Genomic DNA, 24,048 nt, shown 5'->3' with positions numbered 1-24,048 from the left:
ATTAAACCACTATCATCATGATCATTATGGTGCTGGCATAGTAAGATACAAAGAGATAAATAGGACAAAGAGAAAACCCAGTGTGGACACATACTTCACCAGGTGAAGAAGGCATTTCATGAGAAAAGAAATAACCGACAGGGTGAATTCTTTCCTTTTTTTTTTTTTTTTTTTTTTTTTGGTCTTTAGGGCCATACCCATAGTTCCTAGGCTAAGAGTCTAATCAGAGCTACAGCTGCCAGCCTATACCACAGCCACAGCAACATGGAATCCAAGCCGCATCTTCGACCTACACAACAGCTCATGGCAATGCTGGATCCTTAACCTACTGAGCAAGGCCAGGGATTGAACCTGAGCCCTCATGGATACTGGTCAGGTTCCTTACCTCTGAGCCACAATGAGAACTCCTCAACTGTTCCTGAGACACTAAATAAGATAAAAACAGAATTGACTTTGGATTAGGAAAGGTGGTGACATTTCAACGGAAAGATGGAGGAGCTCTCTTGTGGCACAGCGGGTTAGAATCTCCAGTTGTCACTGTAGTGACCCAGATTGCTGCTGTCGGTTTGATCCCTGGCCTGGGAATTCCCACATGCTCAGGTGAGGCCAAAAAATAAACAAAAAAAGAAAGATAGAAAAGATAACCTGGCTGGAATGAAATCATGTGTGCATAGGTGGTAAAATTTCAAAGAATCATACTGACACTATTTGGAAAAGTCTAAACATATGGATCAGCGGAGAAACAGGTCATCTGGAGAGAGCGTGGGGGTGAGGAGAGCAGTGTGCTCAGAGGGAGATAGTCAAGGCTGTCTGATGCTGAAGGGGGTGAATTCTATAGAAAAGAAGAATTTAGTGTCTCCAGGGAAATAGAAAGGCATTGCTGGAGGATGTCGTGGCCTCAGGGAGGGGCGAGTCCAACACCAGAGCAGAATCGGCTGGTCCGCAGAGAGAAGGCAGATCACATGGGTCAGATGAGAGCAGGGGTGGAGAGATTCCATGAGGAAAGGATGGGTGCCTCTCTGTTCTCAGAGCTTATTTTTTTTTTTTTCAGTGAAAGAAGCAGCAAGATCCTTAACTGCAAGAGAGATGCTCTTAGAGGAGAAAAGAAGAGGCACTCGTGAGCTGCCTTAGAGACTGGGAACACGTAGCAGGATAGCAGGGCTGGGGTGTGAGCTTCGCCCACCGGAGATGCCTGGTTGGCTCAGGTATTTCCTGCAGCCACGTGCCTTTCTCATTCTTCACAGGAAGTCAGGCACTGGCGGGCCTCCGTCAATCACTCTGCTCACAGACTGTGTCTCACACTCCGTGGCAGGGAAGATGGTTCAGCCTTCTGAGCACAACTTCTACCCACATTCCAATCCTGCTTCTTGCTCACTTCCGTGCATAAAACTTCAGTAACTCAGATACAGGAGGATAACTACAGGATATTTGTAAAAGAAAAAAAATGTAGGAGCATTTAAAATAGTAATGGTTATTTCTCCACCTTTACTGGAAATGGGAAAAGACATTCCAGTAGTTTAGTACTAAATGTAATTGAATTCTAATTTTCACTGTTTTTAACACCAATATTCAAACATTGTCAGTGTTTTTAGTAGGTTTCAATTCCAGTTAATTTCATCTCCCTCAACCCTCCTCCTACAGCACTGCTAAAATCCCTGACGGGAAGTCTTATTATCTCTGAAACACAAGACACGAATTACTTCATTAGATAAAAAAAAGAAAAATGTATGTAAGTGGTGATATTGGATTTCCTGTGGATGCGGCCCTAAAAAGAAAAAAAAAAAAGGAGGCAATATGTCTCAAAATCCTACTTTGGATTCTGTTGAGTTTTGAGAAAAACTATGCTTATCCTAGGCCACATATTCCAAGGAGTAAACTGATAAGATTTTAATAAAGTATCAAAATGAAGCATTTAGCTGATTCCACACAAATTCTAACTTGAACAGAAGTAAAAGCCTCTGATAAATAGATGTATTTTTCCCAGGATGGCATAATTATTTGCTTTATAAACAATTATAATGAGACATAACAGACATAACAAGTCCTCGTTTTAAGCATTAGGTACCAGAGTGAGGCTATTTCTTTTTCTTTTCTTTTTTTTTTGGCCACACCGGTGGCATGCAGAAATTCCCAGACCAGGAATTAAACCCTCAAAACAGCAGTGATAACACTGGATCCTTAACCACTAGGCCACCAGGAGACTCCAAGGATATTTCTTAAGGCTTATAAAAATTCTAGTTGTACAACTTCTAAGAGAGCCGACATCTCTTGAGAAGAAGGGAGCAATAGAAGGTAATCAAGACAAGTTCTTCTTCCCTCTTTCGAGCTGTCTTCAACCAATGAAAATAGATTCTAGGAACATCCTTTAATCCAGGGGCACCAGTCACACAGACAAGGCTGAGGATCAAAATCCCCCTTCCTACTTCCTGTGATCCTCTTGGCTTGTGGACATGGAAGCTGGCTGGGGCTGTTTATGGAAGAAACAGAGCGATGAAAGAAAAAATGTGGGTACAAGATTACAATCAGGCTGAAAAGACAAGCTAACTGGCTAAGAGCACCCCTTGATTAAAGCCTGTCGTGTCCACCCTGGTCCTGGCACTTCTGTTTGTCACCATTTCCTGTTTCTGCTAAATCCCCCTCCACTTCAGGCTTATTGACACCTGTCTCGATAAAGTGAGGAAGAACATTTCTCTGTGACAACGACTTTTACTTCAAGAAAAGCTCTAGTCATTCACGATATCATGATGGAGGAGAATCCAATTCCTTAACTTTTCTGGCCCTTCTTACCCCTGACCAATGGCTTTGGCTCTTAGAAGATGCAGGAATCGCCTCCAAGTTGTCAGTCCCTCTTGGCATCATAGCCAGTGTCTGGACGTTAAATTATGGTGACAAACACCTAGACTGCCTGTGATCTTATTCTCTGGTGGCTCAGTGGGTTAAGGATCTGGCGTTGTCACTGCTATGGTGCAGGTTTGTTCAATCCCTGAGCGGGAACTTCCACATGTATTTTTTTTTTTTTTCTGCACCTGCAGCCAAGAAAATAAAATTAAATTAATCTGCAAAATACAGGGTTTTACTTTTTTTTTTTTTTTGTCTTTTTTGTCTCTTTAAGGCCGCATCCACAGCACTGGGTGCGCCTACGCACTGCCACAGCAACGCCAGATCTGAGCCACATCTGCAACCTACACCACAGCTCACAGCAATGCAGGATTCTTAACCCACTGAGCGAGGCCAGGGATGGAACCCGCAACCTCATGGTTCCTAGTCAGATTCATTTCTGCTGTGCCATGACGGGAGCCCCAGGGTTTTGATTTTTAAGTCAATTCTTCATTCTCTAGAAAGGGTATGTGAGTGAAAGGATTCTACCCAGGATCTCAAAACACAACACTTCCTTGCCCTGGCTTTGAATTCCCTGTTGAATCACTTAGTTGCTTGGTGCTGAAGGGCGGAGAAGTATGTTGAATGTGAGAGTAAACAGACCACATCAGCCAAGAGGCATCAGCCAAGCACAACCCTCCTCCTACAAGTCTACTCGCGGGTTGATTTTAACTGTTTGCTTCGGGCTTTTCCGCAGCTGTTCGCATCACTCAGCCCAGGCTCAGTGGGACAGATGCTTTTGGATACACCTCGTTCCTGGCTTATTCAAGAATCCCAGACATCAACTTTGATTATGAGTTCCACGTGAAGTTTCAGCTGGCAGATGATCACTCGGCAGTGCAAGACAACTTGCTCTTTTTCACCGGACAGAAGGGTCATGGTAAGAGTTCTTGAACCCTGCAGGACTTACCTGGCTTCCGTAACAACACTGGAGAGACTCCTCAGGGGCTCTGGCCATGGGGAAAGCAGCTGTTTGCCTGGTTCAGCCTCCTCCTGTCTGCTGCTTGAGCAGGTACCTGATCTAAAGTGTGCAGCAGTCCTTGGCCTCCTGAAGCCTTGTTCACACCAGGCCACCCCTTTTTTTAAAAGATTTTTATTTTTTCCATTATAGTTGATATATGGTGTTCTGTCAATTTCTACGGTACAGCAAAGTGACCCTTTCATACATATACTTATACATATTCTTTTTCTCACATTATCCTCCATCATGTTCCATCACCAGGCCACCTCTTATAATCGGGGAAATGTCATTCCTGCAGGTGAACTTGAAGACAGAGAAGTGAGGTTATTGAGTTGCCCCTTCCTCTTTTTCTTTCCATTTCCAAAAGAAGGAGAGAAAGAAAATTCTCAGAAGGAACACATTTTATGGTGTGTCATGAAGTGGGAATTATTGCCTTCAAAGAAAGCCATTCCAGATTAAAGGAGTAAGAAATTAAGAAAACGCCCGGCCTGGTGGGAAAGCAACTTCTAAGTTAAAAGTTGTAATATCATTAAAAGTTTTCTCCTGGGATTTCCTGTTGTGGCTCAGTGGGTTACACACCTGACTAGTATCCATGAAGATGCAGGTTCAATCCCTGGCCTCACTCAGTGGATTAAGGATCCAGCGTTGCCATGAGCTGTGGTGTAGGTTGCACACGCAGCTCAGATCCCATGTGGCTATGGCTATTGCACAGCTGCAGCTCCGATTCAACTCCTAGCCTATCCATATGCCCCAGTGCAACCCTAAAAAAAAAGTGTCATGCTAAGTGTTCTCTTGTGGCTCAGAGTGTTAAGGATACAGCAGTGTCACTGCTATGGCAAAGTTTCCATTCCTGGCTGGTAAGTTTCCAAATACTGCAGGCACAGCCAGAAAAAAAAAAAAAAAAAAAAAAAAAAAAAAACTGTCTGTTAGGTAGAAACTAGGCCTGTACATGGGGGGATCAAGGAACAGCATGTATGTTTTATTCCCAAGCCAGTGACTAACTAGCTAAGCAATTGGCTTTTCCAAGCTCAGAATCCTCATCTGATTCTGTGATGTTGATTCTTATGAAATCAACACATTACAACAGAAAGCAACCTTTCAAATCTCAACCATCAGCGGTTCTGTTGTGCTAGTGGAACTAACTTATGCTGTTCTTTTCAACTCACTCTATGCCTGTTTCTATACTAACACGGGTCTGAAAGGAGCCCACACCCCAAGGGAAGGGTGGTGTGCAGCCTCCCCCACCTCTGGGAGCAGGAAGCCGCCTCCTCTATGAGCAGGATCCTGCCTTGGAGCCGCAGGACATATTCTTCCCCAGCCTTTTTTTTTTTTTTTTTTAAGTACAGCTGATTTACAGTGTTGTGCCAATTTCTGCTGTACAGCAAAGTGACCCAGTCATTCATATATATATATATATATATATATATATATACACACACACACACACATTCTTTTCCTCATACTATCTTCCATCATATTCTATCCCAAGAGACTGGGTAGAGTTCCCTGTGCTCTGCAGAAGGATCTCATTGCTTATCCATTCTAAATGTAATAATTTGCATCTACTAACCCCAAACTTCCCATCCATCCTCGCCCTTGGCAACCACAAGTCTGTTCTCTGTGTCTGAGAGTCTGTTTCTGTTTTGTAAATAGGTTCATTTATGCCATATTCTAGATCCATGTATAAGTGGTATCTTATGGTATTTTTCTCTTTCCGACTTACTTCACTTAACATGAGACCCCCTAGTTCCATCCATGTTGCTGCAAATTATTTCGGCATTATTTCATTTTTATGACTGAGTAATATTCATTATTCATTATTGACAAGACATTTAGATTGTTTCCCTGTCTTGGCTATTGTGAACATTGCTGCATGTATCTTTTTGAACTGTGGTTTTCTCCAGATACATGCCCAGGAGTGGAATTGATGGATCATATGGCAGTTCTATATTTAGTTTTCTGAGGAACCTCCATATGGTTTTCCATAGCGGTTGTACCAATTTACATTCCCACCAGTGTTTTTAGCTTCCCCGGCCCTGATGGGAGATGGCTTTTGGTAAAGAAAGCAGCTCTGGCCCTGACGTAGGTTAGGATCTGGTCTCCCCACTTACACACTATACATCAAGTTGCTTAGTGTCTCTATGACTCAGCCTTCTCACCATTCAAATGGGTGTAATGATGGTAATTCCCTGGCAGAGCTTTGGGGACCAACATGGTTAATACATGGACTCGGTCACATTGAGCACTGGACTCAAACAGTGGTGTCACCAGGAAGCCTTCTCCAGCCACCTTCACAAAAGCTACCTCACTCAACATATTCTCTTGTTTCTTTCCTTCAAAGCCCTTATCCAAATTTACAATTCTCTTACTTTTTTTTTTTTTTTTTTTTTTTTTTTTTGCTTTTTAGGGCCGTGTCTGCAGCATGTGGAGGTTCCCAGGCTGGGGGTCATATCAGAGCAGCTGCTGGTCCACACCACAGCCACAGCAATGCCAGATCCGAGCCACATCTGCAACCTACACCATAGCTCATAGCAATGCCGGATCCTTAACCCACTGAGCAGGGCCAGGGATCGAACCAGAATCCTCATGGATACTAGTTGGATTTATTACCACTAAGCCACAACGGGAACTCCTCTTACCTATTTTGTAGATGGTTGTTTCCTGCCTGCCTCCACCACTGGACTGGGAGCTCCATCCAGGTAGACAGAGGCCAAGCCATCCCTCTTAAACTTTAGACACCCACACTTAGCGCACTGCCTGACACATAATAGGCCTTGGATGGATGAATAAAACCCCAAAGAAGAATCAATGATTGGGAGTTCTCTGGTGGCACAGCAGGTTAAGGATCTGACATTGTCATGGCAGCAGCTTGGGTGGATGCTGTGGCAGGGGTTTGATCCCTGACTCAGGAACTTGCACATATTAAGGGTGTAGCCAAAAAAAAAAAAAAAAGAATCGACAATTGGATGTTGTACAAGTCAGCAGCTGCGTTCCACAAAGTTTCTTAGAGTGGCCATTCCAGGAGTTTGCAGTGCAGATGCCATCTCCTCCATCAGGATTTCCCCAACGCTACCCACCTCCCAGCATTTGGGTTCCTCTCCTTCCTCTGAGTGGTGACAGCTGCCCTAGACTTAGGGCCTGGATCCTTCATCACAGGCCTTGGTGGGCTATATTTTTCTCCTCATTCCAGCTTTCACTATCACCACGAAGGCTGTAATAAGTATCTGCTGAATGACTCTCAGAGGCAGGAAGGAAAGAAAGGGGGGGGAGAAGGAATTCCTGCCCCTAACTCTTTATTCTGCATACAATTGTATCCTTCTCATCAGCCACACACACACACACACACACACACACACACACACAAAACCTGGCAGATGAAAAATTCAAATAAGCACTGCAAACCTTGAATCTGTCTGAGTCCTAAAAGATTCCCAGAGGAAGAATCAGAGCAAAGGATAAATAATATGGCCCATGAAATGCTGCCACCAAAAGCCTGTCCAGTCCTCTTCTACTACAGATTACATAAAAATCCTTCAAACCAGCAGTTCCCATCATGGCTCAGCAGTTAGCAAACCCGACTAGCATCTATGAGGATGAGGGTTCGATCCCTGGCCTCGCTCAGTGGGTTAAGGATCACGAGCTGCTGTGAGCTATGGTGTAGGTCGCAGACGAGGCTAGGATCCCATGTTGCTGTACCTCCGGCATAGGCCGGTGGCTACAGGTCCAATTGAACCCATAGCCTGGGAACCTCCATATGCAATGGGTGGGGCCCTAAAAATACAAAAATACACCCCCCCCCAAAAAAAATAGTAAAATCTTTGTTTTGGCCATATTTCTAACAGGAGGAATTTTACATTGTGACACTTCCTGGTCCTCTCACTTCTGTGCTTTGTGTGTAGAAAGATGAATGCTAAAGCCATACTTGCATCTTGTAGGTTTACAGAATGGCTAAATAAAAGCCAGATAATCTGTAGGGGCATTGTGCAGCTCTGTCTGCCAATAAGTGAAAATTAGAAATCTGAGACATGCAATTCCATACTTTACCACCAGAGGGAGCAAAAACACCAGCTAAGAAATGCAAGTAGGCCCAAGGTGAAGAAGGGCGTTGTGGTGGTGACGCACAAGTAACTAACCAGGCTGGATCCATGACCCCAGTTAGATCCCTGCCTCACTCAGCGGGTCAAGGATCCAGTGTTGCCATGAGCTGTGCGTGTGAGGTGTTGTGTGAGGGGGTTCAGCTCTAAAAAGCAAAAAAAAAAAAAAAAAAAAAAAAAAAAGTGAATAAGATAGGGCCAGGTAGGGCCTCCTCACACCTATATCAAAATCACACAATGGTGCTTATAAAATATTAATTTCCAGACTCTCTTGAATAAATATATACCTTAGTTGCTTTTTTTCTCTTTTGGCCATACTCAGAGTATATGCAAGTTCCCGGCGCAGGGACAGAAACTGAACCGTAGCTGCAGCAACCCTGGATCTTTAACCCACTGCACCACAGCAGGAACTCCCACTTTAGGTGCTTCTTATAACTAATATATGAGGGCAACCACCCAAAATCTCTAGGGACCAGCTAAATTAGGCCATATATGGGGGTGGACAGATGCGTAGTCACTGCTCCTGGGTCAGCCGGGAAGATTTGTCAACTTCTGTAGCGTAAATGTTTTGGTTAAGAAATACATATTCCTGGGAGTTCCCATCGTGGAGCAGTGGTTAATGAATCTGACTAGGAACCATGAGGTTGCAGGTTCGATCCTTAGCCTTGCTCAATGGGTTAAGGATCCGGCGTTGCTGTGAGCTGTGGTGTAAGTTGCAGACGCGGCTTGGATCCCGAGTTGCTGTGGCTCTGGTATAGGCTGGCGGCTACAACTCCAATTAGACCCCTAGCCTGGGAACCTCCATATGCCACGGGAGCAGCCCAAGAAATGGCAAAAAAAGACAAAAAAAAAAAAGAAACCAAGATCCAAATCAGTGTTTCTAACAGTGGGAATCTCCATATTTAGCAGCCTCAATCTCTGACCTGCATATGGGTTGTTACTAAAATCACCACTTCATATGCTGCCTTTGTCAGGTTAATGGATGCACAAAGCCACAGAGGTCACGTGATAACTTGAAGTGTAGGCCATCCTCTAATTTCAGACATGAAAAGTCCAGGGACCTTCACTCCCCAGCACTGATGATGTTTTCCCTTGAGAGCACCCAGACTTAGACACTGATTTTCCCAGGTTTTATGCACATTAAATTCTTTGGACAAATTACTCTGACTGGAGTTCCCGTCGTGGCGCAGTGGTTAACGAATCCAACTAGGAACCATGAGATTGCAGGTTCAATCCCTGGCCTTGCTCAGTGGGTTAAGGATCCGGCGTTGCCGTGAGCTGTGGTGTAGGTTGCAGACTAGGCTTGGATCCTGCATTGCTGTGGCTCTGGCGTAGGCCGGCGGCTACAGCTCTGATTAGACCCCTGGCCTGGGAACTTCCATATGCCGTAGGAGCAGCCCTAGAAAAGACCAAAAAAAAAAAAAAAAAAAATTACTCTGACAAACATTTGCTTTTTTTTTTTCCTGGCTGCATCCATGGCATGCGGAAGTTCCCAGGGCAGGGATGGAATCCCCACCACAGCAGCGACCCAAACCACAGCAGGGACAGCCTCAGATCCTTAACCTGCTGATCCACCAGGGAACTCCCATTTGGCTCTTCTAAAAACCACCAGTTTGTTCCACAGCGGGCCACAGATGAATATCTTATCTTCCCATCCCTCATCCCTTCCATTTGCGACTGGAATAAACACTCCGCTTCTCTAGAACTCAGGAGACATCCTGCTTTCTCCCTTCTACTCATTCTGCCCACTGTGTACTGAGACCCTCACCTGAGGCATTCTTCCAGGTGCTGGAGATACAGGTGTGAATGAGACAGACAAGGTCCTTGCCATTATTTCTCCATTTTGTCCCTTACATTCTATCAAACACAAGACCTGTGCATTTTACCCTCCAAATCATTTTCCATCTTTTCTCCTTCTTTCTTCCCCTCGTCGCTCCCAGCTTATCTATCACAGGCTGTGCCATGAGCAATAACCTCTTTTCCAGGCTCCAGGCCCAGTCCTGTCCTCTTCCACTCCATCCTCCACTTTGCTACATGGCATGGTTCTAATCTACAAGTCCAAGCATGTCCTGCCTAATCAACAAGCTTCCCCTTAAGCGATTCCCCGCCATTCTTTGTATAACATGCACAGACGCAAATCCAGCACCTGCACAATGCGTTTCCTTCCTTCCACCCCATGTTCCGCAGTGTCAGCACACAGGTACACTCTGTGCCATGTCACTATGTCTTCCATTTTCGTACCTCCCCACAAAAGGCCGCCTTATCTTCCTGAGCCACCCACACTTCACTTTCACAGCTCAAAAATGCTTCTATCCTCTAAGCTTCAGCTCAAAAGCTCATCTTTCTTTTAAGTCTCTAATACTTCCAGGAGTTCTGAAACTGACAGCACAATGGCCTGAACCTAACCAGAATCCAAATTAGGACTTGAACCCACAATTTAAAATTAGAATCACTAAGCCAGTCTCTGGACTTACTGAGGTTCAAGTTCATTTTGCCTCCACGCATGATGAATTCAGCAAGAGACAAAGTGATAGGCAAGAAATAGATTTATTAAGATTGGACGCTTGTGAGTTGCAAGCAGGCAGGCAAGGAGGCTCTGCCCCGAGGATCCCGTGGGCAACAGTTTTATCATCCAAAGGGAGTCCAGTTGGAAAGACCACCTCTTTTTCTTTTTTGGTGTAGTAGCTCCTCCTTGGTATCCAGTATTCATATCAGCAGCAGCCCTTGGTCTGAACCTGAATGTAGACCTCACTCGATGACCTGAGGCATCTCTCACGCCTCCACTAGTCTAGCAAGCCTGCCTTGTTCTGATTGCTTTCTTGAGCAAATATTAACTTACAGTGGTCTCCCAAAGTTCCCTAGGTTTCCCTCTCTATGCTTCCTTATTGGGATTTCTACAACTACCTGTACCTACTCCACCCCTGTCAGTTCAAGAATTAATCTCACTGCAGCTTGCTGGACACAGTTACCATGTTTTACTCTAATTGCTTGGCTGCCTCTCTCTTAACCAGGACTGTGGCTTTTCCTTTTTATATCAACAGTGGTTGTCATGTATAAACACTCATTACACTTTTTGAAAGAATGAGTACAAAAATCTCGGTTATACTAAAAACTCATCACTAATTTAGAGAAGCACAACAGATGTACACTATATTTCACTGAGACCAAAAGGACATTTAAATCCCCACTTTGCAGTTAGTGAGCATCCCCCTGGATGGTCCCAAACCCTCATGCTCAGATAGTATCTGCAGGTTTGAATAATAATATGCAGTTGCACACACATCTGAGTGCCCTGGTGAAGCTAAGTGTCTGTTATGACTCATTCAGAGTCAGAGGGGACTCCTGGGTTTCCTGACAGTGAGCCCCTGCAACCTCTCCTTCCAGGGCGGAATGGCGATGACTTCCTGGCGGTGGGTCTGCGCGGCGGCCGCGTGGTTTACAGTTACAACCTGGGATCTGGCACAGCGAGTCTGAGGAGCGATCCCCTCGATCTGAGCCTTGGGATCCACACAATCCATCTGGGGAGGTCTTTCCAAGTGGGCTGGCTGAAGGTAAAGAGTTGTTTCTTCATCTTGCCCGCGGACTGGGTGCTGCCGGGTTATAGGATGTGCATGGAGGTGCGGGGCGAATGGGCCTCCCTTCCACCGCCTGGAGGGTCACAGACTAGCGCGCAAAATAGAAGACCGGCGGGTGATTGCAGTTAAGGGGTGTGGGGATAAAACAGAGGATGACTAACATAAATGACTGTGAGAGGATTCGGGGAATGTTTCCGAAGAAAGGCAACGCTTGGGCATACCTTCAAGGAAATAGCAGTTTCGGAAAAAGAAGAGCGGCTAGTGTGGGCTTGGGGAATGCAGAGGTTCTGTTTGCCTTTCAGGCCAGGGAGAGCAAAAGATGTGGTTGGAGGTAGACGAGGTCTGCATCATCAAAGGGCTTATCTAAGATGGTTAGCTTGTTATCCAGAGAGCAATGGAGAGCGGTGAGAAATTTAAGAAGGGGGTTGGGTACCCTGGTCAGTGGCCGTGTTCTGATAAATAATTGTTGGTCACTTGAGAATGGATGGGAGAGGGAGGCAAGGCAGGATGGAGGAGGCCCAGCAGGATGCCATCTCCTAATCTTGGAAGAATTGTGATTTTGACTGAGATGCAAAACCATGACCACCCTATTAAGATTTTGTGGTAGCAGACACCAGCAGATAAGCAGAGAATTGAGTGGTGAGGTGTCTTTTATTTCTTCAAAATTCTAAGCCTTTGTGAGTTTTCAGGCCAAGTTAATGGCAAAATAACAAAAGAGTATCTTAACAGTTCACTCTAGGGAATCAATTTCTTTTTTAATAGGTTTTGTATTTCTTTTTTTCCTTTTGAAGGTAGATGACCATAAAAATAAATCCATCATCTCCCCAGGAGAACTGGTTGGTCTCAATGCCTTCAGTCAATTTTACGTAGGTGGCTACAGTGAATACATTCCAGATCTCTTACCAAGTGAAGCCAACTTCAAAAGTAGCTTTCAAGGTAAGGCATGGACGGATTTCACACTCTATACCTACTTGTCTCAAAATGTGAGAAAAGAAAAAACTTTTAAAGAGTAAACTTCTAGTTCCGAAGCCAGCAGGGTGAAGTTCACAGGTAGGATTCAGTAGGTCCCCGAATCTCCTGATATCACACACAATTGTGAGTAGACCTGTGTGCATTTTTTTGGAGAGCTTTCATCAGTGTTCTAAGATCTGTTTCTTTTTCTGATGGACCTACGTAATTCCGATGTAGAATTAGAAATGACTTTGTTTCATGGAAGATATCTTTTACTTGTTTTTAAATTAATGTATAGCTGATTTACAGTGTTGTGCCAATTTCTGCTGAACAACAAAGTGACTCAGTCATACATATATATACATTCCCTTTCTTGTATTATCTTCCATCATAGTCTATCCCAAGAGACTGGATATAGATCCCTGTGCTGTACAGTAGGACCTCATTGCTTATCCATTCTGAATGTAATAGTTTGCTAGAAATGACTTTTGACTCGTGTGAATATGGGTAAATGTATTATCTCACCTACCAATTGTTCTAGGGTCACGGCAGCTAGTGTTCATTGATACAGGGATTATTAAACATTTCATGAATAGAGTGGACATGAAATAGATTCCAATCCATTAACAGCAGGGTAAAGCTGTCATTCCAACCTAACAATGCCCTACAATGTCACCACAGTCAGTCTCTTGCTAGTTCCACTTTTCCTGTTCTCTCTCTTTCTCTGCCACACCCATGACTTGCAACAGTTCCTGGTCCAGGGATCTAACCCATCCCTCAGCAGTCACAATGCCAGATCCTTAACCCACTGAGCTACCAGAAAACTCCTCCCCCTTTCACAATTGCATGGGATTTTTCAAACCAGAATCCATAAGGGAAGACTAGCAAGATTACTGCAAAGATTTAAAAATTTTCTTACTATCCAAAAAAAAAAAAAAAAGTTACCGCTTATTTAGAACTTCGATAGTCTTTCCAATAACATAGCTCCAAAAATCTTTTTCATACTGTTTTATCATTTGCAAAATAGAGACACTGAGAACCTGGTGCATGGTACTATAGTAAGCAGATTATGTTTAATCTGCTGTATTAATAGGAATGAAATTATACAATATATTCTACAAATGACATGCTACATAAAGTAAGATTATACATTATGTCTGAAAAAGACCTTTTTAAGGTACATGTAAAGGCAAATCCCTGAGAGAGAAAAAAAAAAAAAAGGGACAGTGTAAACATTATAAACATCTTTAAATAAAAATAAAAAACCCACCGTCGGCAAAATTAAATAGCTAATATTAACCTGGAGAAAGTATTTACCATATTATGACAAGCAGCTAATGTGCTCATTGTATGAAGCAAATAAATGTTTAAAGGGGTAAAGAAAAGAAGGTAAATAGAGAAAAACAGTACATAATAAGCAACTAAACGGGAAAAATTACAGGTGACAAATCATTTTTCTATTTTTCGTTGGGATTTTCAACCCCAACGAAAAATAGCAAAAGGGCATTTTATTATTTATTCCTTCAAGAATGAAGCAAGGTAACCTCTTGCATTGTGGTGCCTGTGAAGAGACAGGTGCCCCATTCATGCTTGGTGGAAAAGACGTAATGGTGCAGAATATCCATGACACTAGAGCACACTTCAAAGCACCCACATCTTTTACCCTAGTAGTTTTTGAGGGTTTTTTGGTTTGTTTGCTTTGTTTTGTTTTGTTTTTTAAGGGCCGCACCTGCAGCATATAGAGCTTCCCAGACTAGGGATCGAATCAGAGCTGTAGCCACTGGCCTGTGCCACAGCCACAGCAACACCAGATCCGAGCCACATCTTCAACCTACACCACCACTCATGGCAACACTGGATCCTTAACCCACTGGCGAGGCCACGAGTGGTTAAGGATCTCTCATGGATGCTAGGCAGATTCGTTTCCACTGAGCCACAGCAGAACTCCCCCTTCGTAGTTTTACTTCTGGAAATTTATACTAAGAAAATAATTATCAAATGCACACATAATGATATTTAGTATAGGATTATTTTTAATAAAAAAATAGAAATGAGTCAATTGTTCAGTAATTGAAGGTTAAGTATATTGTGATCTAAGATATGATATGCCATTATTTAAAAATAATTAATGCTATGAGAAAAGAATTACTGCTATACTAATTTTCAGTATAATATATGTATTATATAGTTTAATGCAGGATTCTACTTTTATTTAAAAGAAAATACAGCTAAGCATAGAAAAATACTCTGAGTGTGTATATATATATATTATATATCAAAATGTTAATTATTGTTTTCTCTGGCATGGTGATATTGTGTTTTTTACTTTCCTCTGTGCTTCTCTGTGTTGGTTTTTTTTTTTTCTTTAAATTAATAGATTACTTTATGTTGAAAAAGTTACTTTAAAAATGAAAAATACTGGAGTTCCCGTCGTGGCTCAGTGGTTAACGAATCCGACTAGGAACCATGAGGTTGCAGGTTCAATCCCCGGCCTTGCCGTGGGTTAAGGATCCGGCTTTGCTTTGAGCTGTGGTGTAGGTTGTAGACTCGGCTCGGATCTGGTGTTGCTGTGGCTCTGGCATAGGCTGGCGACTATGGCTCCAATTAGACCCCTAGCCTGGGAACCTCCATATGCCGCGGGAGTGGCCCCAGAAGAAGGCAAAAAGACCAAAAAAAAAAAGGAAAAAAGGAAAATACTGTCTTCTTGTTTTTATCTATTTTTTCCCATTTTTTAAAACAAAATATTTGTTTCTCTTTCCAAGGTTGCATTTTTACTATTCAAGTTCGCACTAAGAAGAACGGCCGTTTCAGAAGCCTGGGAACTCCTGAGGGCCACCCAAATGCTGGGCGCAGTGTCGGCCAGTGTGAGACCTCTCCTTGTCACTTGATGAAATGTGACAATGGTGGCACGTGCATGGAGAGCGGGTCGACTGTTTAGTAAGTGTGACACGTGTGATGTTATTAGGAAAGAAAGTAGCAGGTTGTTTGCATTCTAACTGGTCTTCCATCCCTACAAACAAGAACACAAACTGATACCCTTATTTAAAATGTTTTTAAGTGGACTTGCTGGGTGACTAGGGGCCAGATAAAGGCAACTAGAAAGGATTGGCCTCCTTTTAAATAATAGAAATTAATCACTACATAACATTTCATGCACCTTGAAAAATAAACTATCTAAATTTATGGCATTGAGAGTGTTGGCAGAAATGTTTACCATGCAAGGGTTTACAAGGACTTACTTTTGTGATCTGCTTTTATATTTGGCTTTGGGCTCTTTTAGAAAGGATCCTCTCAGAGTTTCCTGGTGACTCATCCAGTTAAGGATCTGACATGATCACTGTGGTGTCTCGGTCACTGTCATGACTCAGGTTCGATCACTGGCCCAGGAACTTCCACATGCCATGGGTGCAGTCAAAAAAAAAAAAAAAATCCCTGTCTAGGTGGACCCCAGCAAAGCTGCACAATTTGATTTCTGAACTACTTTAACATGAAACAAAATGTGAACCTGTTGAGTGGGAAAAAAAGAACAAAGGAATATTGTCTTATAAATAAAGTACTTCATTGAACATGTCCTTTATAGATAAGTAGTACGCAGGCTCTGGGAATACCCCAAAAACAGAGGAAAGAGGCTCTCTGTCTTTCAATTTCTTACACTCTAGCTACTCATAAATCTCTTATGTCTCATACATGCATGACCCGGCTAGAAAGTGATTTGTCAGAATTTTCCCACAGGACACATCGGTAGGTTTGATATACTACTGACACTGGCTCCCTGCAAGGCAGCTGGGGAAGTGAGGGTCAGAGACTCCTCTGGAAGACAGGGGTGAGCAAGCACGGAGTCTTTTATCTATCTATTTATTTATTTATTTATTTTTGCTTTCTTTTTAGGGCTGCACCCTGTGGCATATGGAAGTTCCCAGGCTAGGGGTCGAATAGGAGCTGCAGCTGCCAGCCTACACCACAGCCACAGCAATGCAGGATCCGAACCATGTCTATGACCTACACCACAGCTAACGGCAATGCTGGATCCTTAACCCACTGAGTGAGGCCAGGGATTGAACCCACATCCTTATGGATGCTAGTCAGGTTCGTAACTGCTAAGCCACAATGGGAGCTCCGAAGCACCAAATCTTAACAGCCCTGAACCACTCCCGTCTACCTCCTCACTAGAAAGCCATCAAAAGCAAAGTTCAAAGAACTGCTCATCACTGCCCATTGGGCTGGTGAGAAAACACAGAGAGGTGGGGAATGGAGGAAGTGGTTATTAAAACTTTGGATTTCTTTCTTCCTTCCTTCATTTCTTTCTCTCTTTTTTTTTCTTTCTTTCTTCCTTCCTTCCTTACTTTCTTCCTTCCTTCTTCCCTCCCTCCCTCTTTTTCTTTCTTTCTCTCTCTCTTTCTTTCTTTCTTTCCTTCCTTTCTCCCTTCTTTCTTTCCTTCTCTTTTGTTTTCTTTCTCTTTCAGCTGCCCTGCAGCATATGGATTGCCTGGCCAGGGAACAGATCCAAGCCGCAGTTGCAACCCCATCTTTAAGCCCCCTGTGCCAGGGCCAGGGATCAAACCTGTGACCTGGTGCACCTCAGGCACCGCTGATCCCATTGCACCACAGCAGGAAATCCAGATCTTCTGATTTCTTTTCAAAAACTTTCCAAGGAATTCTCAGCTCACGGGGAATTAGAACATGTAGAATAATATCTAAACCCTTCCCCGTGAGCTGTAAAGCCCAACGTGGTCTGGTCATCAGCCTCCATTTGCCTGCCTCCTTCTTGTCATTGGCTCACCTCCCCAGAAAGGGATGCCCTTAGATCCACCCAAATGTCCCTCCCTCTGATCATTCTCTATCACATTATGTATTTTACTTTCTCCATAATATAGCATTCTCCTCTTTTGCTTATTTATTGTTTATGTATTGGTTATAGTTTTTCCCTGACAATGGGCCTCATCTCTCACATTACCATTGTATCCTTCATGCCTCAGAGTGCCTAAATATTCATTAAGTATTTATTCAATTAATGAATCAGTGAAGGAGTTCCGTGGTGGCTCAGTGGGTTAAGGATCCGGCATTATCACTGCTGTGGCTCCAGTCTCTGCTGCGGAGCAGATTCAATCCCTGGCCCAGAAACTTCTGCATGCTGCAGGCACAGCCCCCCCCAAAAAAAATTTTTTTAATGAAACAGTAGAAGAACTCTTCATTCCAAAAGTACAAATAAAAGGACAAGCAAGATGACACTATGATCTCAATAATGAAGCCAAATTGATTAAACAGGATATTCTATTGATTGGCTATGAGAAGTGGAACACAGGAAGTTTAGAAGGATGAGAAATGTACATGAAAGGTAAAGATTTGATTTACATCAAGAAGGAGATGCAGACAGTCCCGCAGAAGGAAGGAGCCATGGTAAAAACGTATTTGCAAGTTATCTTAACAGCCCTTCACAGAATAGGTGTGTTGGGATGGGGGGTGGGCGGCGGCTATTAAGAGACAGTTTTGGAAATCCAAGCACACTATAAAGGGTCTAGTTTTAAGAAATAGCCATAGAAAAGGAAAGAAAAAGTTAATATAGCGGATATTGCAGAGAAATATTCATGGTGTTTTGTGAATATTGAATATGAGATTGTGGAAGGAGGGTTTGTGGAGAGTCAAGTCTAAATTAATCCAAACCCTGAGTATGAAAAGACTTACTAGGGAGTTTCTTGGTGGCTCAGCAATTTAAGGATTTGGTGTTGTCACTGCTGCAACACAGGTTCAATCCCTGGCCCTGGGAACTTCCACATGCTGTGGCTGTGGACAAAAAAAAAAAAGAAAAAGGCTTGCTATATTCTGGGATGTCCTGGACACCTAATGTGCCTAATAATATGTTAAAAGTATCAGCTGAATTTTATGGAAATTTTTCAGGGAAAAAAATGTGTAATTTGACCAAATTCCTGGTGTAAGGACAAACTCTGAGGCTTGAGATGCCACCATCACAGAACAATATTTTTTGGCATTAACCCTACCATTATGAGTTTAACTTTACGTCTTTATAATCTTTAATAAAACCTTTGACTCACTTTACAACTTATGCATTTTACTTTGTCCCACAACTAAACCTAATTATTTAGAAGTACAAATTTACCTCATTTTATCGAAAGAAATCTGGTCATTCTTCAGGTGACTTATAAAGTGGTTTTTTTGATATTTTTATGTGATAATAAATAAACTGCTAATAGTAAAAAATGGAATAATTAAGAATGAGAAGTGACAAGAAGAAAGTGCATCAAGTTGAAGGTACTGGTAGGCTATTCATTCCTACTCATTATCTATGTGGAACAAAGGTCCCACGTGTGTTCATTTAAGAGCCACTTGTGAAGTTCCCGTCGTGGGTGGCGCAGTGGTTAACGAATCCGACTAGGAACCATGAGGTTGCGGGTTCGGTCCCTGCCCTTGCTCAGTGGGTTAACAATTTGGTGTTGCCGTGAGTTTTGCAGATGCGGCTCGGATCCCGAGTTGCTGTGGCTGTGGTGTAGGCTGGTGGCTGGCGCTCCAATTCGACCCCTAGCCTGAGAACCTCCATATGCCGCAGGAGAGGCCCAAGAAATAGCAAAAAAAAAAAAAAAAAAAAGAGCCACTTGTGTTTATCTTGGAATACGTGATGCCAAGTGTAGATGTGTTGTGAAATGCAAGTTCCCTGTGCTTGATTCACAGAGAGGCCAAACAAACCAAAACGTCAAAGTTTGGAGCATAGAAAAGTTTATTACAGAGCCAAGCCAAGAGAACAGGTGCCTTGTGCTCAAAAAGCCAAAACTCCCTGATGGTTTTGGGGGATTTTTTTTCCTGACTGAACCCAAGGTTAAACTGACAACCCTTTTTTGTTGTTGTTTTGTTTTGTTTTTTGTTTTGTTTTGCTTTGCTTTTTAGGGCCGCTCTTGTAGCATATGGAGATTCCCAGGCTATGGGTCAAATCCAAGCTTCTGCTGCCCACCTATGCCACAGCCACAGCAACGCAGGATCCAAGCTGCATCTTCCACCTACACCACAGCTCAAAGCAACACCAGATCCTTAACCCATTGACCCTGCCCCCTCCTGCACTATTGTTTCTTTCTGCATTTCCTCACTCCTCTAATTAGCAACTGTTTAAATCTGCCCTTTGAAACTCAGAAGGTCCAAGAGGCTGAAAGCCTTTTTCCTACAAACCAGAAATGAGGGACACAGAAAGGACCCCCTTTCTCTGAGTCCTGCTTGGTTTAACCCCCTTTTCTTTGATATTCCTCAATCTTGAGGGGGATAGGGTTGGACAAGAAAGGGAATAACATTTTGAATAGAGAGGTTAGCCATAAAGTTGGCAGAGGAAACTGGTTTTAGGGGGACTCAGTTTTAAGAACTATTTGCAGAATATTTTGATTAGTAAAGAAAATATTCTTTTTTTTTTTCTTTTTTCTCTTTTCTTTTCTTCTTTATTTATTTATTTATTTATTTTCCCACTGTACAGCAAGGGGATCAAGTTATCCTTACTTGTATACATTACAATTACATTTTTTCCCCCACCCTTTCTTCTGTTGCAACATGAGTATCTAGACAAAGTTCTCAATACTATTCAGCAGAATCTCCTTGTACATCTATTCTAAGTTGTGTCTGATAGGCCCAAGTTCCCGATCCCTCCCACTCCCTCCCCCTCCCATAAGAAAATATTGATTGTGATAATAAAAGTAATACCTTACAACTATCTAGCACTTTGTGGCTAATAAAACATTTTTTACTTACAGTATTTCCACTGTTCCTGCTTAAAACTCTCTGAATTAGTCAGGGCAAACATTCTGGCCCCAATTTCATGGATGGCATACTAGGCTCCAGAGATTATGAACGAAACAAGATGATGTCTGAGAATCTCGTAAGGAGTCCAGCAGGACCCAAAACCTTCAGTCTTTGGGTCAAGATTCCCTGTAGAACCGAAATAGTAAGGGATGTTTTTAAAAGCAGGTACCAGTGGAGTTCACGTCGTGGCGCAGTGGTTAGTGAATCCGACTAGGAACCATGAGGTTGCGGGTTCGTTCCCTGCCCTTGCTCAGTGGGTTGACGATCCGGCGTTGCCGTGAGCTGTGGTGTAGGTTGCAGATGCGGCTCGGATCCCGAGTTGCTGTGGCTCTGGCGTAGGCCGGTGGCTACAGCTCCAATTTGACCCCTAGCCTGGGAACCTCCATATGCCGTGGGTGCGGCCCAAAGAAATAGCAAAAAGACAAAAAAAAGTTAAAAATAAAAATAAAAGCAGGTACCAGTTTAGATAGGTACCCAAAGTGTTAAGTAACTCTTTCTCTGCTGGGTGTAATCTGTTCATTTATTCTTAATCCTTTTTTTTTTTTCTTCTTAGTGTCACATGTATAGCATATGGAAGTTCCCAGGGTAAGGGTTAAATTGGAGCTGCAGTTGCCAACCTATGCCACAGCCACAGCAACACCTGATCCAAGCCACATCTTCAACCTACACTGCTACTTGAGGCAATGCTGGATCCTTAACCCACTGATCGAGGCCAGGGATCAAAACCACATCCTCACAGACACTATGTTGGGTTCTTAACCTGCTGAGCCACAATAGTAACTCCCATTTATTCTTAAAATTCTCCCATTTAAAAAGCAGTGTTAAATTTATGTCTTCAAATGTCATTTTGTATTTTCTCAAAGTTGGAAGTGTAGGAGAAAATGTCCCTATACAAAGGTAGAAAGGAGAGACCCCGGCCATCATGACTAAGCAAAGTCCAGCCAACTGCCCCTAACCACCCCTCCTCTACACATCTGCTTCTGTAAGCTTGCTTCTGCATCTACTACCTTGCTTGACCTCACTCCAGTCTGCCAAGCATGGACCCAGAAGAGATAGCCCATAAAAGCCTTGTGAAACCCTTCTTCAGGGCTCAGACTCCGGAGAGCGATCTCCTCTGAGCCCGACGGCGTAATAAACCTGAGTTCTCCAACTCTCCAAGTGCTTGGTGGGTTTCTTGCCAGGTAAAAGAGCTGATACACTGCAGACACAGAGCTGCTGGAGCTGGTACCCTACAGCCACAGGGCTGTCGATAGAGCTGATACGCTGCGGCGCAGGGCTGCTGGGCAGCTGTTGTAACAGAAGCACCTTGCCTTATAACACATACCCTAGAAATTTCATGAATTTCTGTGTGGATGGAAGTCTAATAGGAAAGTCTGGATCTGAATAACAAGTAGACTTGAGTAATAATGGACAACAGGGGAGTTCCCTTCATGGCTCAGTGATTAACTAATCTGACTAGGAACCATGAAGTTGAGGGTTCAATCTCTGGCCTTGCTCAGTGGGTTAAGGAGCCGGCGTTGCCATGAGCTGTGGTGTAGGTCTCAGACTTGGCTCAGATCCCTCTTTGCTGTGGCTCTGGTGTAGGCCGGTGGCTACAGCTCCAATTAGACCCCTAGCCTGGGAACCTCCATATGCCACGGGTGCAGCCCTAGAAAAGGCAAAAAAAAATACCAAAAAAAAAAAAAAAGGACAACAGGAGTGATACCACTGGCAAGTTTCCTAATAGGATTCTAAAGTCTTTCTCATCAAAATTGTGACACTATTTAGGGTACTCTTGATAGAACAACAAAATATTGACAATATATATTAACTACTGTGAAGCATTACCATAGAGTCAGAAATAGCTCTTGTGACTATTGTGTAATTGTTGCAGAAATTGGGACCCCCACCAGGGGCCAGAGAGTGGGCTCAGAAATGAATTGTCCAAGGAGACACACATGTTGACAAAGCAAAGGGCTTTATTGGAAAGGCAGAGAGCTGCAGGGTAACGGAACCCAGGAGAACTGCTCTGCCACGTGGCTCAGAGACTCAGGTTTTATGTGAATAGGGTTCGTTTCCAGGTTGTCTCTGGCCAGTTGTCTTGCTGGGGCCTTACTTGGTCTGGCCCAGGGTGCTTCTTGGTGGCACATGTACCTCTCAGCCCAGATGGTGTCTGGAGCCAAGGAGCCTGGGAGGTTGGTTGTCTCCTCCCTCCTATCAGCCCCTCCCAAATCCTCCCAGTTAAGTCTTCAGGGCAGCACCGTGTTCCTTATCAGGGCCTGCTGTTGTGAGAACTCCTGCAAGGGGTTGTTATCATGCCTGGCCAAGCTGGGCAGTGTCAGTCAATGATCCCTAACATAATGACCTTAAAATTATGGCTCCAGGAGTTCCCGTTGTGACTCAGCCGTAATGAACCCAACTAGTATCCATGAGGACACAGGTTTGATTCCCTAGCCTTGTTCAGTGGGTTAAGGATCTGGCATGGCCATGAGCTGTGGTGTAGGTCGCAGATGCAGCTTGGATCTTGAGCTGCAGCAGCTATGGTTTAGGCCAGCAGCTGCGGCTCCAATTCAACCCCTAGCCTGGGAACTTCCATATACCGAGGGTACAGTCCTAAAAAAGCCAAAAAAAAAAAAAAAAATTATGACTCCCTGAACTTAAAAGAGGTGAATTGTATGATATGTAAACAGTACCTCAATAGAGCTATTTAAAAATTTTCATCTTCCCACTCATGGATATTCAGCTCCAGTAACGGCAGAAGTTTAAGGAGAATTTTATTCTTTTTGACGGTTTTTGTAGTTCTGTTCTAATCTCAATAAGAATCTTCTTTTTGGAGATCCCATGATGGCTCAGCAGTTAACATATCTGACTAGTATCCACGAGGACACAGGTTTGATCCCTGGCCTCACTCAGTGGGTTAAGGATCCAGCGTTGTTGTGAGCTGTGGTGTAGATTGCAGATGAGGCTCAGATCCTGAGTTGCTGTGGCTGTGGTGTAGCCCAAAGGTTGTAGCTCCAACTCGACCACTGGCCTGGGACCCTCCATATGCCTCAGGTGCAGCCCTAAAAAAAGACCAAAAAAAAAGGATCCTCTTTTTCAAGGAAATAGGTACGATTTTTTTGTTTTTCTCTATCCTGGTTCTAGTCCCAGGCTCTTAATTTTATATGACTCCATCCTTTTTCACTGGAAGCACAGTAATATTAAACCAAATTTCAGGTACCATTATAGACAGCTCAAAACTAAAGTTCAATCTTTTCCTGAAAAATAACATACATGATAAAATATTTTTTAAAATGCTTAGGGGGCAAGTCCCAACCCAGAAGCATACATTTTACAGTGTTTGGAATCAATTTTAAAAGCTAAATCTGGGAGTTCCCGTAGTGGCTCAGTGGTTAACGAATCCGACTAGGAACTATGAGGTTACAGATTCAATCCCTGGCCTTGCTCACTGAGTTAAAGAGCCGGCATTGCCATGAGCTACGGTGTAGATCGCTGACGCGGCTCAGATCCCAAGTTGCTGTGGCTCTGGTATAGATAGGCAGCTACAGCTCAGATTCAACCCCTAGCCTGGGAACCTACATATGCCATGGGTGCGGCCCTAGAAAATGAAAAAAAAAAAAAAAAAAGCTAAATCTGAAAGGTGGTCAAAATGTCTTAATAAATGCACTGCTTAACAGTATAAAACTTTTTGAAAAGAACTCCCCTGTATCTCCATCCCTCCCAGCTGTGGATGGGAGACATTGTTTAGTACCCAAGGTGTATAATGAGGGGTAGGGCTTGATGAGGCCGAAACTGTGCATGGCCTCCAGCAAACTGCCCA

The 24,048-nt window shown here is 43.4% G+C and overlaps 1 protein-coding gene across 1 annotated transcript in view; it reads left to right on the top strand.

Moving 5' to 3' along the window:
• Nucleotides 1-24,048, top strand: part of EYS (eyes shut homolog (Drosophila)) — a 1,343,277-nt gene that overhangs the window by 1,270,881 nt on the left and 48,348 nt on the right. The window contains 4 exon segments of the mRNA XM_021084496.1: nt 3,575-3,757; nt 11,317-11,483; nt 12,299-12,443; nt 15,221-15,395. Of these exon segments, the coding sequence (XP_020940155.1) occupies nt 3,575-3,757; nt 11,317-11,483; nt 12,299-12,443; nt 15,221-15,395 (670 nt within the window).

This window comes from Sus scrofa, chromosome 1 (genome assembly GCF_000003025.6).
Source record: "Sus scrofa isolate TJ Tabasco breed Duroc chromosome 1, Sscrofa11.1, whole genome shotgun sequence".
Classification (NCBI taxonomy): Eukaryota; Metazoa; Chordata; class Mammalia; order Artiodactyla; family Suidae; genus Sus; species Sus scrofa.
This window is presented reverse-complemented; position numbering and strand designations above follow the sequence as displayed.